Source organism: Muntiacus reevesi, chromosome 4 (genome assembly GCF_963930625.1).
Source record: "Muntiacus reevesi chromosome 4, mMunRee1.1, whole genome shotgun sequence".
NCBI lineage: Eukaryota > Metazoa > Chordata > Mammalia > Artiodactyla > Cervidae > Muntiacus > Muntiacus reevesi.
In genome coordinates this window covers 24,129,883-24,143,277 of record NC_089252.1, presented here as the reverse complement: position 1 = coordinate 24,143,277, position 13,395 = coordinate 24,129,883, and the positions used below count along the sequence as shown (strand labels likewise).

Here is a 13,395-nt window from a genome sequence, read left to right as displayed (position 1 = left end):
GAAGCCCTGAATCTATGCTTATCTTCCCCCAAAATGCTTTTTAAGTAAGTGCCGGGGTCCAGCCTCGGCAGGATCCAGGGGGTACCCTCAGGATGAACGGCGTCGGCGAGAGAGAGAGAGACGTGAGACTAGCCTTGATGGGGCCAAGTCCGCGAGGGAGAGAGAGAAAGAGAAAAAGAGAGAGAGAGAGAGAGAGAGAGAGAGAGGGAATGACCAGACAGGGGTGCAGAGGGTCTGGAAGAGTCTGGCAATGCTTTATTTTTTTACCATAGCTTATATACCCTAAGTTAGTACATTTCTAAGGGGAAGATAGTTTAACATTACGTCAGCTTGTCCTTCAGGAAACCAGGGTGTTTTCTGCATACTTCTTTGCTAATGAGGGTCTTGTACATTATCTTCTGGCCTTGGGGCCTATTGACATTTTATGACCTAGGTGAATGCAAAGCTGTTTTCCGTAATCTATTCTTTAATGAACACAAAGGTCAGTCCTTTTGCAGAAGTTATCAGTTAAATTTATCTAAAAGGTTTACCACACAAAGACTCTGCAGCTCCAGTGAGGCAGCCCCTGTTTAGCATTCCTGGTTAAAATTAACAAATTTAAACTCTTATTTTTCTAAATCTTTAACTATAACCACTTTTAGAATAATATTTTTATGTTCTCTCATAGGGCTTCCTCACCCCCGAAGGGCTCTGTGCCTACTAAAGACTTTAGGTGATCAGGTTCTTTATGCTGTTTTATAATTAGGATATTATAAGCAATCATGCATATTAGTACCAAGGGCATAAAGGCATTTCGCTAACAAACTATCAGCAAAGGAGTTTAAATTAAAACACTCCTTTCACCCTAAATAATCTCATAAAATACCACCACCTGGGAAACTTATTGATTAAAATTCTAAATTGATTCTTATTTGGGAAGAGATCGGGGAAGGCCTTCCTGCCTGTGTCAGAGAAATTAGGGAGTAGTCCATTGAGGCAGGCATCAGAAAGACAGATATCATCTTTAAGATGAGAGCCGGGGGCAGCTTTCCGAAATCCCTGAAAACCTGATCTGCCTTGCCTGTCAGGCTTTCTCCTCATGACCTTGTCATGGGTGGGATCTCGTGAGCTGGCCTTTTCGAAAAACCCCTGACAACCTGATTCGCCTTGCCGTTAAGGTTTTCGCCTTGCCCGTAAGGTTTTTCTCCCCTATGGCCTTTCCAAGGGCGGGGTCCCGTGTGTTGGCTCCCGGCAAGTAAGTTCTGTGAGAACTGGAATTTTTGTTTGCTTGTTGACGGAGACCGTCACGCAGTGGGCACTAAGGTTTTATTAAATGCGTGAATTAATAACGGATATAGTTGGTCATAAATATTCAAAAGAGGATGGAGCGGGGAGTACAAACAACAGCAAGAGATCCTAAGGTGAGGAAATTGGGCGGGGAGCGGGCAGCGGGGATTGGGGGGTGGGACGGTCGGGAGGGGGGAGGGGGACGCTCCTAGAACTTAGCACTGGAATCCCTGTCCTAGAGTTGGGACTCAATTCAGCCCCAAGAACTCTTTCCACTACTGCTTGCTACCTCTCCATTTATGGAGTGTTGATTAGATGACGGAAGTAGTGACTAGCACTTTCTTAGGAGACGCTCGTAGATCGTCTCTGTGGCTACAGCAGTAATCAGAACATTGCAAGACAGAGAGGACCATCACCTTACAAGTGGGTGTTCGATTGCGTTCAGGCAAGACCACGCCCGCACTTTCATTCACTCGCTCTAGTGGTTCGGAAGGAGGAGTCGTGCGATTGCCGGCGAGGTTCACCGCCAGCCCAGGTCCCCCGCTCTGCAGTTGAGGTGTCAGATTTCAATCCTCCTGGGCCCGGGGACGTCTGGCCTGCCCCGTGCGCCCCGCCGCCGCCGCCTCCCAGCCTAGACTCGGGCAGCGAGCGGAGGGAGGTTCACTCCGGACGCGGCCGCACACTCGGCCTGCCGTAGAGCCAGGCTGGGCGCCGCGACCGAGGCTGCTCCCGGGCTGCGCGGGCTGGGCGCGCGGGGAGGCGGCGATCGCAGTTGGGCCGGGACTTCCTTCCTCCACCGCAGGACAACAAAACAAGCCGGCCGCAGGCACCAAGCTCTTGGCGACCGTCTGGGGCCGGAGGCGCAGGGATGGGCTCCGTGCTGAGCAGCGATAGCGGGAAATCCGCGACCGCCTCGGCCACCCCACGGGCCCTGGAGCGCCGGGGGGACCCCGAGCTGCCCGTCACGTCCTTCGACTGTTCCGTGTGCCTGGAGGTGTTGCACCACCCCGTTCGGACCCGCTGTGGCCACGTGTAAGTGCCAGGGGAGCTGGGTTTGCGCGCCCACCCCGCCCTGGGTCGGGGGTAGGGGGGGGTGGGTGATGCTAGGGAAGCCGTGGGGATGGGGGATTGAGAAGACAGCGCTTGGAGGAGACTGATGCGGGGAGAGACCTGGACCTGTCGAGGGCGGACCACTGGGAAAGTGCCCAGTCGGAAAGTGACACAGGATTTCGGGGGTGGAAGGGAGAAACACCAACCAGCGGGCCCTGCAGCGCCCCCCGGGAGTCGCCTCCTCCGGCAGCCCAGGTGCGGAGCCCCCGGGATGCGGATCCAGGGCTGGCGAGCTGAGGAGGGTGCGCAGGGCTGGAGGAGCGACACGCGCCGGGACCCCAGGCGGGGGCTCGGCAGAGCGCAGTGACCGCTCGCCTCGGTTAATCGCGCGGCGCTTCCCTCTCCGCCCGGAGCCGGGGTTGGTTTTGTTTTGCACGCTCTGTGCACGTGTGGTCCAGAACGCCTGCCGAGGCTGCTCTGTTGAGCAGGCAAGGATCTGTGCAAAGTGTCCTTCCACCCCAACTTCCCTTTTCAACACAGACGCCCAGGTCCTTCAAAGAACCGTCAGATTGGACCGTCCAAGTGACTTTCTGTGGCCTTTAGAGTTTAACCAGCCGCGTGGGGTCTGGGGCTTGCATACGTACCCCCAAGCCCGTGAATGCAGCCTTTGAAAGCCCAGTCACCCGAGTGACGAAGGTTGCTGACTACCTGCGTCGCGCACCGCCCCCTCACACGGTAGGAAGTAGAGATAAAAATAACTGTCTTAAAAACCACATACACGCTTGGTAACGAAAACGCTCTGGGAGCGCACAGCTGTGGTCGTTTCTACGAAGAGTTTAAAACAAAATCCCTGTATAAAATTGGCACCTCCTCAACGTGTGCCCGAGTAACTAGTAGTTGGGGGGTTGTTTCTGTGAGTTGGTGTTCTGTTCGTTTAAAAAGCTTTCTTCCGGTGGATGCATTGGGTGTGTGACTGGGCGTGTGGGTGAGATTGGCGGGGGGCGGGCGGGGCAGGAGATTTCCTAGAGCCTGAGTGAAAACCCACTTAATGTCTTCTTTGGATCACCGACTAGTTTGATGAAGCTCCGAGGCAGTAAGTGCTTTTTTGGCTTACCGGGGGGAGCGGGGGGGGGGGGGGGGGGGGAAGAAGTGTCATAAATTATGAATGCAAGTGTACAAAACGTCTTTAAAGGGACTTAGGTCCCTTTAGGCTATAGGTTGACACCTATAGCCTAGCATCTGAGAAACAGTTTTCAACTCTGAAAAGCCGAGCAGAGAGCCAGGGAGAAAAATCTGCACCCCACACAATGTTCAATGCAAGAGTGCCCCTGGGCATTATTTTGTGGCTGTATTTTTCAGGGCCTGTCGTTTCAGCTTTGCACTTTAAATTCAAGGCTAATTTACTTCCTGTCTGATACCTGGTGTAGTTTTCTAGCCCTCCGCATTGACATAATTCCCCCGAGGTCAAGACAGAAGCCAAGGTGTTTTTCTGTCATGTATGAAATATATTGATTAGTTCTGAGCAGTAATAACCCTCAGGATAAGTACATTTAAACTTAGTCTGTATAGGGCTTCCCTGGTGGCTCAGCGGTAAAGAACCTGCCTGCCAATGCAGAAAACCTAAAAGACGCGGGTTCGATCCCTAGTCTGTATCAGAGTTAAAGCTTTCCAGTTGCGCGGAACACACACAGTGGACATCGAGTCTGTACGACTTTCTTTTGTAGGACTGAGCTGGGTAGCATTGCTATTGGAGGTTGTTATCTGATGGTTTTCCCTTGTTTGGATTTTTGAATGCTGCAGCTTAGTATGTGCAGTGTTTTGCTTCTGCTAAAGGGTAATAAAAACTTGTGAAATGTTAAATCCTGTGTTTAATCTTTTTCTTTGTTAGAGTGAATAGGAAACCAGCAACTGGAAAAAAAAAGCCGTGAAGTAGCACAAGGGCTGGATAAATCACCTTCCCTCACTTTACTGTTCTTTGTTTTGACAAAGCTGTGTCCATTGTTCTGGCCGTGGGCACAATTTCCATATTCCTACTTTTGGCAAATTTACTTGGGTCTCTTCCACTTTGTCAGTGTTAACTAGAGTCCCTTCTGCTCTGGAGATGGTGAGTCCGCCTAACGCCACTTGTACTTCCTAAATGAATTACTCTCTCTCATTGAACTTAAATTGAAAAATGAGGAAAGGAAATGAAACCACTATATTATCCCAGACTTAAGCTAATTTCCAAACTTATTAAACTAGGTTGTTTATGCTAATTTTGGTTTATAAACCAGTTTCAAGTTGAGCAAATATAATATGGCAACAATACCTTGAATGAATATGTATGTATCTACTGTGATGGAGTAAAACAGTGAGCTTGATAGAAAGCAGAATTTGAAGTTCTATCTACCAGTAACCAGCTGTGTAATCATCACTCTGCTTAATCTTTTTGAATGTTGGTTTTTTCATTTGTAAAATGAGGTGTCATGAAATTTCTATGGGTATTAAAAATGTAAAAGTTTAAAACATAGTTGGTTTTTTAAATTGGAGTATAGTTGATTTACAATGTCGTGTTAGTTTCAGGTGTCAAAACATAGTTTCTGTTTCCATCAGAGTCATTCCATAAAGCAAGCAAAAACCCAGTTATGAATTTTCTATCTCTGAATTTCTTTCGGAATCAAACTGGGCCACAAGAAGATAAATCTGTGACGTTTCCAAGATGTCCCAGATAGTCTTACTTCTTTCTTCCTTTGGTGGACTTTAGAAGTTCCATTTCAATGTTCTGACATCATTTGTATTGCCCTATCAGTTGTAAAAATAGATTTGGAGGCTGAGACTTCCTACCTCTGCCTTATCTTCTGTTATCAGTGAGCTGGGGAAAGAGGGAGTAGATGAGTTGAAACTGTATACGTGAAACTAAAAGGGAATCTGATTTAACATTTAAAAGAAATATTCAGAGAAATTTGGTATGGCAGATACAGAGGGAGACAAAAGTGGAAGATAGATGAAGGGGGCCAGGTTTTGCTCAGGAGGAAGTTAATGACCTCATGATTAGGCCTGTTGAATGTATAGTAGTCTCATAGGGAGACATCTAAACAGAAGTGTCCTGGGACTTCCCTGGTGGTCCAGTGGCTAAGACTCACAACCAATGCCAGGGACCCAAGTTCGATCCCTGGTTGGGGAACTAACTAACAGTTTTGCATGCTAACAGTTTGCATGCTGTAAATATAAGATTTTGTATGCTGCAACTAAGACCTGGTGTGGGCAAATAAATAAATAAATACAAGATGCTTTTGAACTGTGGTGTTGGAGAAGACTCTTGAGATTCCCTTGGACTGCAAGGAGATCAAACCAATCAATCCTAAAGGAAATCAGTCCTGAATATTCATTGGAAGGACTGATGCTGAATACTGAAACTCCAATACTTTGGCCACCTGATGTGAAGAGCCGACTCATTAGAAAAGACCCTAATGCTGGGAAAGATTGAGGGCAGGGGGAGAAGGGGGCAACAGAGGATGAGATGGTTGGATGGCATCAGCGACTCAATGGACATGAATTAGAGCAAACTATCCATGAGATAGTGGAGCACAGAGGAGCCTGGCATGATGCAGTCAATGGTGTCGCAAAGAGTCAGACATGACTGAGTGACTAAGCATAACATAATTGATATGTAGCATTAGTTTCAGGTGTATAACCTGATGATTTGATTTTTGTAAATACTGCAAATTGATCACCACCCAAAGTCTAGTTAACACTGTCAGAATATATGCTTAACAAAATTTGTCTTTCTCATGATGATTAACTTTTAAGATCTACTCTCTTGGCATCTTTCAGCAATCCAGTTATCATTAACTATAGTCACCATGTTCTGTATTCTGTCCTATGACTTACTTATTTTATATCTCAAAGTTTGTACCTTTTAGAATTCCCTGATCATCCAGAGTTTAAGACTTGGCGCTTTCACCGCAGGAGATACCTGTTGGATCCCTGGTCGGGTAACTAAGATCCCACATGCTGCAGAGCAACTAGAAGCCTGCCCAGGTCAACTGTTGAGCCTGTGAGCCCCAACTAGAGAACCCATGCACCATGACAAAGATCCCACATGCTGGCAACTATGACTCCATGCAGCCAAATAAATAAATATTTTTTTAAAACTACTAAAAATTATTTTAGAAAAGAAGAAGTATTTTTCAGGGAAGAGGGACCACATAATCTGTGATGCTTTAAAGGGCAAGTGTATGAAGGCTGGGAATTGACCACTGGGTTTACTAAATGTGGAGGCTGTGGGTGGCCTTGTGAAGAGTAGTTTAAGTGGGATGTGGGCTCCAAAGCCTAATTGGAGTGGGTTCACAAGGGATTAGAGAAGCAAGTGAGAGATGGGGAGTATTGAAAGCCCTTTCATGGAGTTGGGAGGCAAAGGGAGGAGAGAGATTGGGGCAATCACTGGTAAAAGATGTGGGATCAAGAGCATCTTCTTTTAAAAAAAGAATGGAATGTTTTGTCTGCTGATGGAAATAACCAATAGTGAGATACACAGGAGCGAAGAGAGAACTGATGCACAGGAGAAAAGAGAGAATTGCAGAGCTATGATTTTCAATGGAGGGGGAGGCTGGCCTTAGGTAGGGGAATGGACAGTTCATCAGTATAAGAGGATGTAGAATATTAAATGGGCATAGATCCAAGTAGTTGAATTGAAGTGGTGGGAGGTCATGAAAGTTCCCCATGTGATTGCAGATTATCACTGATGTAATATTTGACCTGTGATTTGATTTTTTTTTATTGAAGTGTAGTTACTGTGCAGTATTCTGTGTTACAGATGTACAATATAGTCATTCATAATTTTTAAAGGTTATACTCCACTTATAGTTATTATAAAATATTGGCTGTATTCCCCATGTTGTATAATACGTCTTTGTAACCTATTTTATACCTAATAGTTTGTACCTCTTAATCCCCTAATCCTAAATTGCCCCTCCCCCTTCCCTCTCTCCAGTAGTAACCTCTAGTTTGTTTTCTATATCTGTGAGTCTGCTGCTTTTTTATTTTCTAGTTGTATTTTTTAGATCTCACATGTAAGTTGTATCATATAATATTTGTCTTCCTCTGACTTAGTTCACGTAGCATAATGCCCTCTGAGTCCACCCATGTTGCTATAAATGGCAAAATTCCATCCTTTTTTATGGCTGAGTAGTATTTCATTCATCTTCTTCATCCATTCATCTCTTGTTGAACACTTAGTTTGCTTCCATATCTTGACTATTGTAAATAATGCTGATATGAACATTGGGGTTGTGTGTATCTTTTTGAATTTGTGTTTTCATTTTTTTCAATATATACCCAAGAGTGGAGTTACTAGATCATATAGTAACTCTATTTTTAATTTTTTGAGAAACTTCCATACTGTTTTTCACAGTGCCTGCACCAATCTACATTCCCACCAACAGTGTATGAGGCTTCCTCTTTCTCCACATCCTCACCAACGTTTGTTATTTGTGCTTTTTGGTGATGCCATTCTGATAGATGTGAGGTGATATCATTATTTTGATCTACATTTCCCTGATGATTAGCAGTCTTGAGCATCCTTTCATGTGCTTCTTGACCTGTGATTTGATTTTAAGATGAAACTTTGCAGTTTAAACATGAGCCTTCTAGGACCCTGATGCTAAAACAAATGCATATAGAATGCCTCCTCCTTCTAATGTACTTGGGAAGGCATCACTCAAAATACGATGATTGGGAATGCTCTGGCAACCCAGTGGTTAAGACTCTGTGCTTCCAATGCAAAGGGCTTGGATTTGATCCCTGGTTGAGGAACTAAGATCCCATATGCTGAGCAGCGTGACCAAAAAAAAGTGAGTGTGGAGAGGAAAATAGGATAATTGGAATCTTTTGTACCATCTGGACCCATAACTCTTGAGAGCCGTTGTTCTAATAAAGGAATGCCACTTTCTACATTGCCACTGCTCTAAGTTCCCAAGCTTAGTGAATGTTAAGTATTTTGAATTAATGAGTGACTCTAAGACAAAATTTGGATGCTTCTGTGAGCAGCTCTCTGGACAACCACTTCATAGTGCCAGCCAACTGATGCGGTGGAGTTTGTGTCATAGATAGGAATCCCATGATAGTTTTTGAACTCTCTTCCTTTTATAGGGTTACTCGAGAATTTTAGAAAGATATGATTAAGCTGGCCTGAAATTTGCTTCATTTGATGATTGGACTGCTTGATGTTTACCTAGCAACATTAGTGTTGTCATAGGCTTGTTAAGTATTAATGATCTATTCAATTACACATTTTCCAACAAACAGAACCTAAATAATGATGCAGATTGAGTTTTTATGCTGCACAAGATTCTCCATAGAACGTGACTACTATTCTTAGGTTTTGATCCCTGGGTCAGGAAGATCCCCTGGAGAAGGGAATGGTACCCACTCCAGTATTCTTGCCTGGAGAATTCCATGGACAGAGAATCCTGGTGGGCTACAGTCCATGGGGTCACAAAGAGTTGGACACGACTGAGCCAATAACACTGGTCCTAGGACCAGCAGCACTACAGAGTCTCAGCCCCCAATGCAGGTCTGCTGAATCTCAATCTGCATTTTCACAAGAGGCCCATGTGGTTTTTATCCATTTTCAAGTTTGAGAAGTACAGCCTCAAAAAACCCTATTTAACTCTCAGTAAGATGCAACAGAGACATTACTTTGCCAACAAAGGTCTGTCTGGTCAAGGCTATGGTTTTTCCAGTGGTCATGTATGGATGTGAGAGTTGGACTGTGAAGAAAGCTGAGCGCTGAAAAATTGATGCTTTTGAACTATGGTGTTGGAGAAGACTCTTGAGAGTCTTTTGGACTGCAAGGAGATCCCACCAGTCCATCCTAAAGGAGATCAGTCCTGGGTGTTCATTGGAAGGACTGATGCTGAAGCTGAAGCTCCAGTACTTTGGCCACCTCATGCGAAGAGTTGATTCATTGGAAAAGACCCTGATGCTGGGAGGGATTGGGGGCAGGAGGAGAAGGGGACGACAGAGGATGAGATGGGTGGATGGCATCACCGACTCGATGGACATGAGTTTGAGTAAACTCCAGGAGTTGGTGATGGACAGGGAGGCCTGGTGTGCTGCGATTCATGGGGTCGCAAAGAGTCGGACATGACTGAGCGACTGAACTGAACTGAACTGAAGATGCAACAAGTTGAGGACAGTGTTTGAGGGTTATAGAAAGGCACCCCTTTAAGATTGTAGATGAAAGGGAGTAAAATTTTCCTTAGGGAGTTAAATATAAAAATCAACACGTAATGAAGTGTAGATTCAATTTTCCGATGGCAGAGTCAATTTTTGGAGGCTAAATGATTTCCAGGATGGAGTAACCTCGTTGACTACATAAAAACATCAAAGGAAATTTCAAGGGACAGCGGCTGGGGGCCTGTGCCCTGAGAAGAACTGCACTTGGGCCTGTCCAGGCTGATCCAGCCATCAGCAGGAAAAGGGAGACTGGTTGTCTGTGTGTTTATTGCCTTGTATTGGAGTTGTTGTTCAGTTGCTAAGTCATGTCCCACTCTTTTGTGACCCCCATGGACTAGAGCCTGCCGGGCTCCTCTGTCCTTGGGATTTCCCATTCCCAGGCAAGAATACTGGAGTGGGTTGCCATTTCCTTCTCCAGGGGATCTTCCTGAACTAGGGATCAACCCACCTCTGCATTGGCAGGCAGATTCTTTTCCACTGAGCCACCAGGGAAGCCTTCATCCTCCTTTTAAATAACAATAGGAACTCCCCTTATTCTATGTTCCCCAAGGGACCCAAGATTTTCGTTCAGCTTCGTATTGGCCTTCCCACAGTGAAGCACCCCAGTGCTGAGAACATAAAGAAAACATTAGACCAACCACATGTTGCCAAGAGCTTCTTCCAGAATTGCATTTGGGGATCACCTCTGGCTCCTTATTCTGCCTGTCTAGCCTTGGGCCCCATGGAGTCCCTAACGCATCCTTGATTCTACTAAGGGTGCAGTTTTCCCTCCTAAGATTATGAACATAACTTTACCTACCCAAGGTCTTCAGCAACCCTTTCCCCATTTTCCTCCAACACCTTGCCGACTTTTCCGTTTTTTGAGTTTTATTGCTAATCACTTAATTAGAGAAACAGATTAGCAAAGGGGTTAATAAAATACACAATGGGAGTGGGATAATTAAGTTTCCAGCTGGTTTTAAAGTTCTTAGAATCATTGTCTAGTTCCTAATTGATGCCATCATGAGCTTCAAGCTCAACAGAGGGGAGGCAAGTGGTCTGAGTGAGAGAGGAGGGTGGACGCCTACAGGAACGGACACCAATCCATGTGGCCACGTGGGAACCAAGTCCAGAGCTGCAGGAGACTTAGCTTTTCAAGAGAAGCCAAAACTTTGATTTCATGTGTGAAATCTTATTTTAAAGCAATGACAACTTGGGACTTCCCTGGCGGTCCAGTGGTTAAAACTCCAAGCTTCTACTGCAGGGGGCACAGGTTCCATGCTTGATCCAGGAACTAAGATCCCGTGAGCTGCAAGGGGTGGCAAAAAAAAGGAGAGAAGCAATGACAACTCATTCAGAATTTTTGTTTGTTTGTTTTTCCCACTCAGAATTTTTGAAAACATTAACTCAACCTTTAAAAAAATGCTGTTGACATTCATCCTCAGCTTTTGCCTACATTCTCCTCATTCTGATCATGTCTGTTGTGATTCATCATATAGTCTTATGGAGGGGAGCAGGCGGACAGACATGGGAATTCCTTACCTCCTTGGGCTTGTGTTCATTTTTATCCCGCGGGCTTTCCCAGATGGGGTAAAGCACTTAGTTATTAGCGAGAACATTGGCCCCTGCCTTGAAAATCCTCCTTTGGCCCATTCCTCATAACCGATCCCGTTGTTTCAATCTGCTGACCTGTTTACTGAGTAGCTACTGGGTGCCTGGGGCTGTGGGAGGGACGCTTACAGGACTCTGAATGGTTCCATGCAGCGTATGTTTCTGTGGTTTTCACACAGTGTTGTTACTGAGGCATTTTTTGTTTTGTGGGGTTCTGTTTTTCAGCTTGATTGAGGTAATACGGTACATAATTGTATACAATTCTATAACCACCACCTCAAACAAGATCTAGGACCGTTAGTTCCTTTATCTTAAAACTTCCCTCAAACAGGTACACACTGCTATATATAAAATAGACAAACTGCAAGGATCTACTGTATGATAAGGAACTAATTCAGTGTCTTGTAACAATAATGGAAAAGAATCTGAAAAAGAATATATATATATTAATATATAAATATATAGGTTTGACTGAATCACTTTGTTGTACACCTGAAGCTAACACAGCATTGTAAATCAACTATGTTTCAATTACAAAAAAAAAAAAGACTAAATGAAAAGACCTAACAACATCAGAAAAAAAAAAAGTCCCCTGGAATCCTTTGCAGTCAATCCACTCCCCAGGTAACACCACCTGCTTTCTGTCACTGAGTTCTGGACTCATACAGTAAATAGTCTTTTGTATTTGACTTCTTTTAGTTAGTGACGGGGCGTATATTTATTGTCATTTGGTCAACCCTAAGCCCTTTGCCTCTGCTTTCCAAATCAATCCTAAACCTGTCTGTCCGCTTACAGTGTCTACTGCTGCTTCGCTGGTCTGAGCCGCCACCTTCTCTCTTTTTAAAAGTAATTGTGTTTCTATTTCTGGCTCTGCTGGAGTCTTCGGTGCTGTGTGGGCTTTTCTCTAGTTGTGATGGACAGGTGCCACTCTCTAGTTACGGTGCTCGGGCTTCTTGCAGTGGCTTCTCTTGTTGCGGAGCACAGGCTCTAGGGTGCACGGGCTTCAGTAGTCGTGGCACGCGGGCTCACTGGTTGCAGCTCCCAGGCTCTAAAGCACAGTCTCAGTAGTTGTGGCAGTTTGGGCTTCATTGCTCTGCGGCGTATGGGATCTTCCTGGGTCAGGGTCTGAACCCGTGTCTCCTGCACTGGCAGGCGGATTCTTTACCACTGAGCCACCAGAGAAACCCTCGTCACTCTCTCTTGAACCAACTCTTATGATGGACTTAACACTGGACTCTGAGCTAGGGCTCTCCTACATCTAATCCATTCTTCACAGAGGAACCCCAGTGATCTCTGTAATGTAAATCAGGTCGTATCACTCCCACTTAAAACCCTCCAATGCCTGCCCATCACTCTTAGCTCTGGCTTTATGATCTGTATCCTACACAGGTAGACCCTGGGCCCCCTGCGTTTCAGCCACACTGGCTTTCTGTATCTCAACAAAACGGTCCCTATTTTTTGTACCTTCTCTGTTCAGCTTGGAAAACCATTCCCAGGTCTGCTGATGTCTGGTCTTCAAATGTCATCCCAGGGACCACCCGTCTCCCTGCTCCCTCTGCCCCACCCGCTCTATTTTTATTGCCAACTGTTTTCTTCTCAGAGCATTCATCCTTTACCTGTCCTTTTGTTTACCTGCTTATTTCCTTTCTCTTCATCCTGGAACTCTTAGAGCAGGAGCCTCAGGCATTGCCAGGGTTTCACCCATGGCATGTCAAACACTGTCTGGCAATCATAAGCTGTTATTAAAAATTTCGTTAGTGAATCCGTGCTTATGTGGTTGAGTCTGGGGAGATTTGTACAGGTTTTGTAAAGTCTTCATTTTAAACCATAGAATAACTGTTCTTGCCGAAAGCCATACAAGTCTTTTTTTTTTACAGTTTGTATTTTCTCGCTTCAGCCTTTTATTATCTTTCCTATTGTTCCTGCTCTCTTTAAATTTATTTGAATAATCATAAATGCAAGCTAATATTTTCCTCACTTTGAATTTCAGTGTTCTTAAAAATATATTTCAAAAAATATTTTTCTCTTCAAATCACATTCTGTTAAAAAAAATTAAGGCCTCTCATCCTCTGAACATTTCTCTTCTTAATTTTCCAACTAAACTTTTCTCAGGAGTAAAAATAATTTAAGTAATTTAAGTAAATCGTCATAGTAAGATGATTAATTTCCCCTAACATTTTATTATGAAAAATGTCAAGCATACAGCTAAGTTGAAAGAATTGTACGGTGAGTATCTATAGATCCACTGTCTGTATTCAGTTGTTCATTTTG

The 13,395-nt window shown here is 44.7% G+C and overlaps 1 protein-coding gene across 1 annotated transcript in view; it reads left to right on the top strand.

Moving 5' to 3' along the window:
- Window positions 1-1,739: 1,739 nt before the first annotated feature.
- The window catches only part of RNF125 (ring finger protein 125), a 43,370-nt gene continuing 31,714 nt past the window's right edge, over window positions 1,740-13,395 (top strand). The window contains exon 1 of the mRNA XM_065932396.1: window positions 1,740-2,298. Within this exon, the coding sequence (XP_065788468.1) occupies window positions 2,135-2,298 (164 nt within the window). The 5' untranslated portion in view covers window positions 1,740-2,134. The remainder of the gene's footprint in view (window positions 2,299-13,395) is intronic.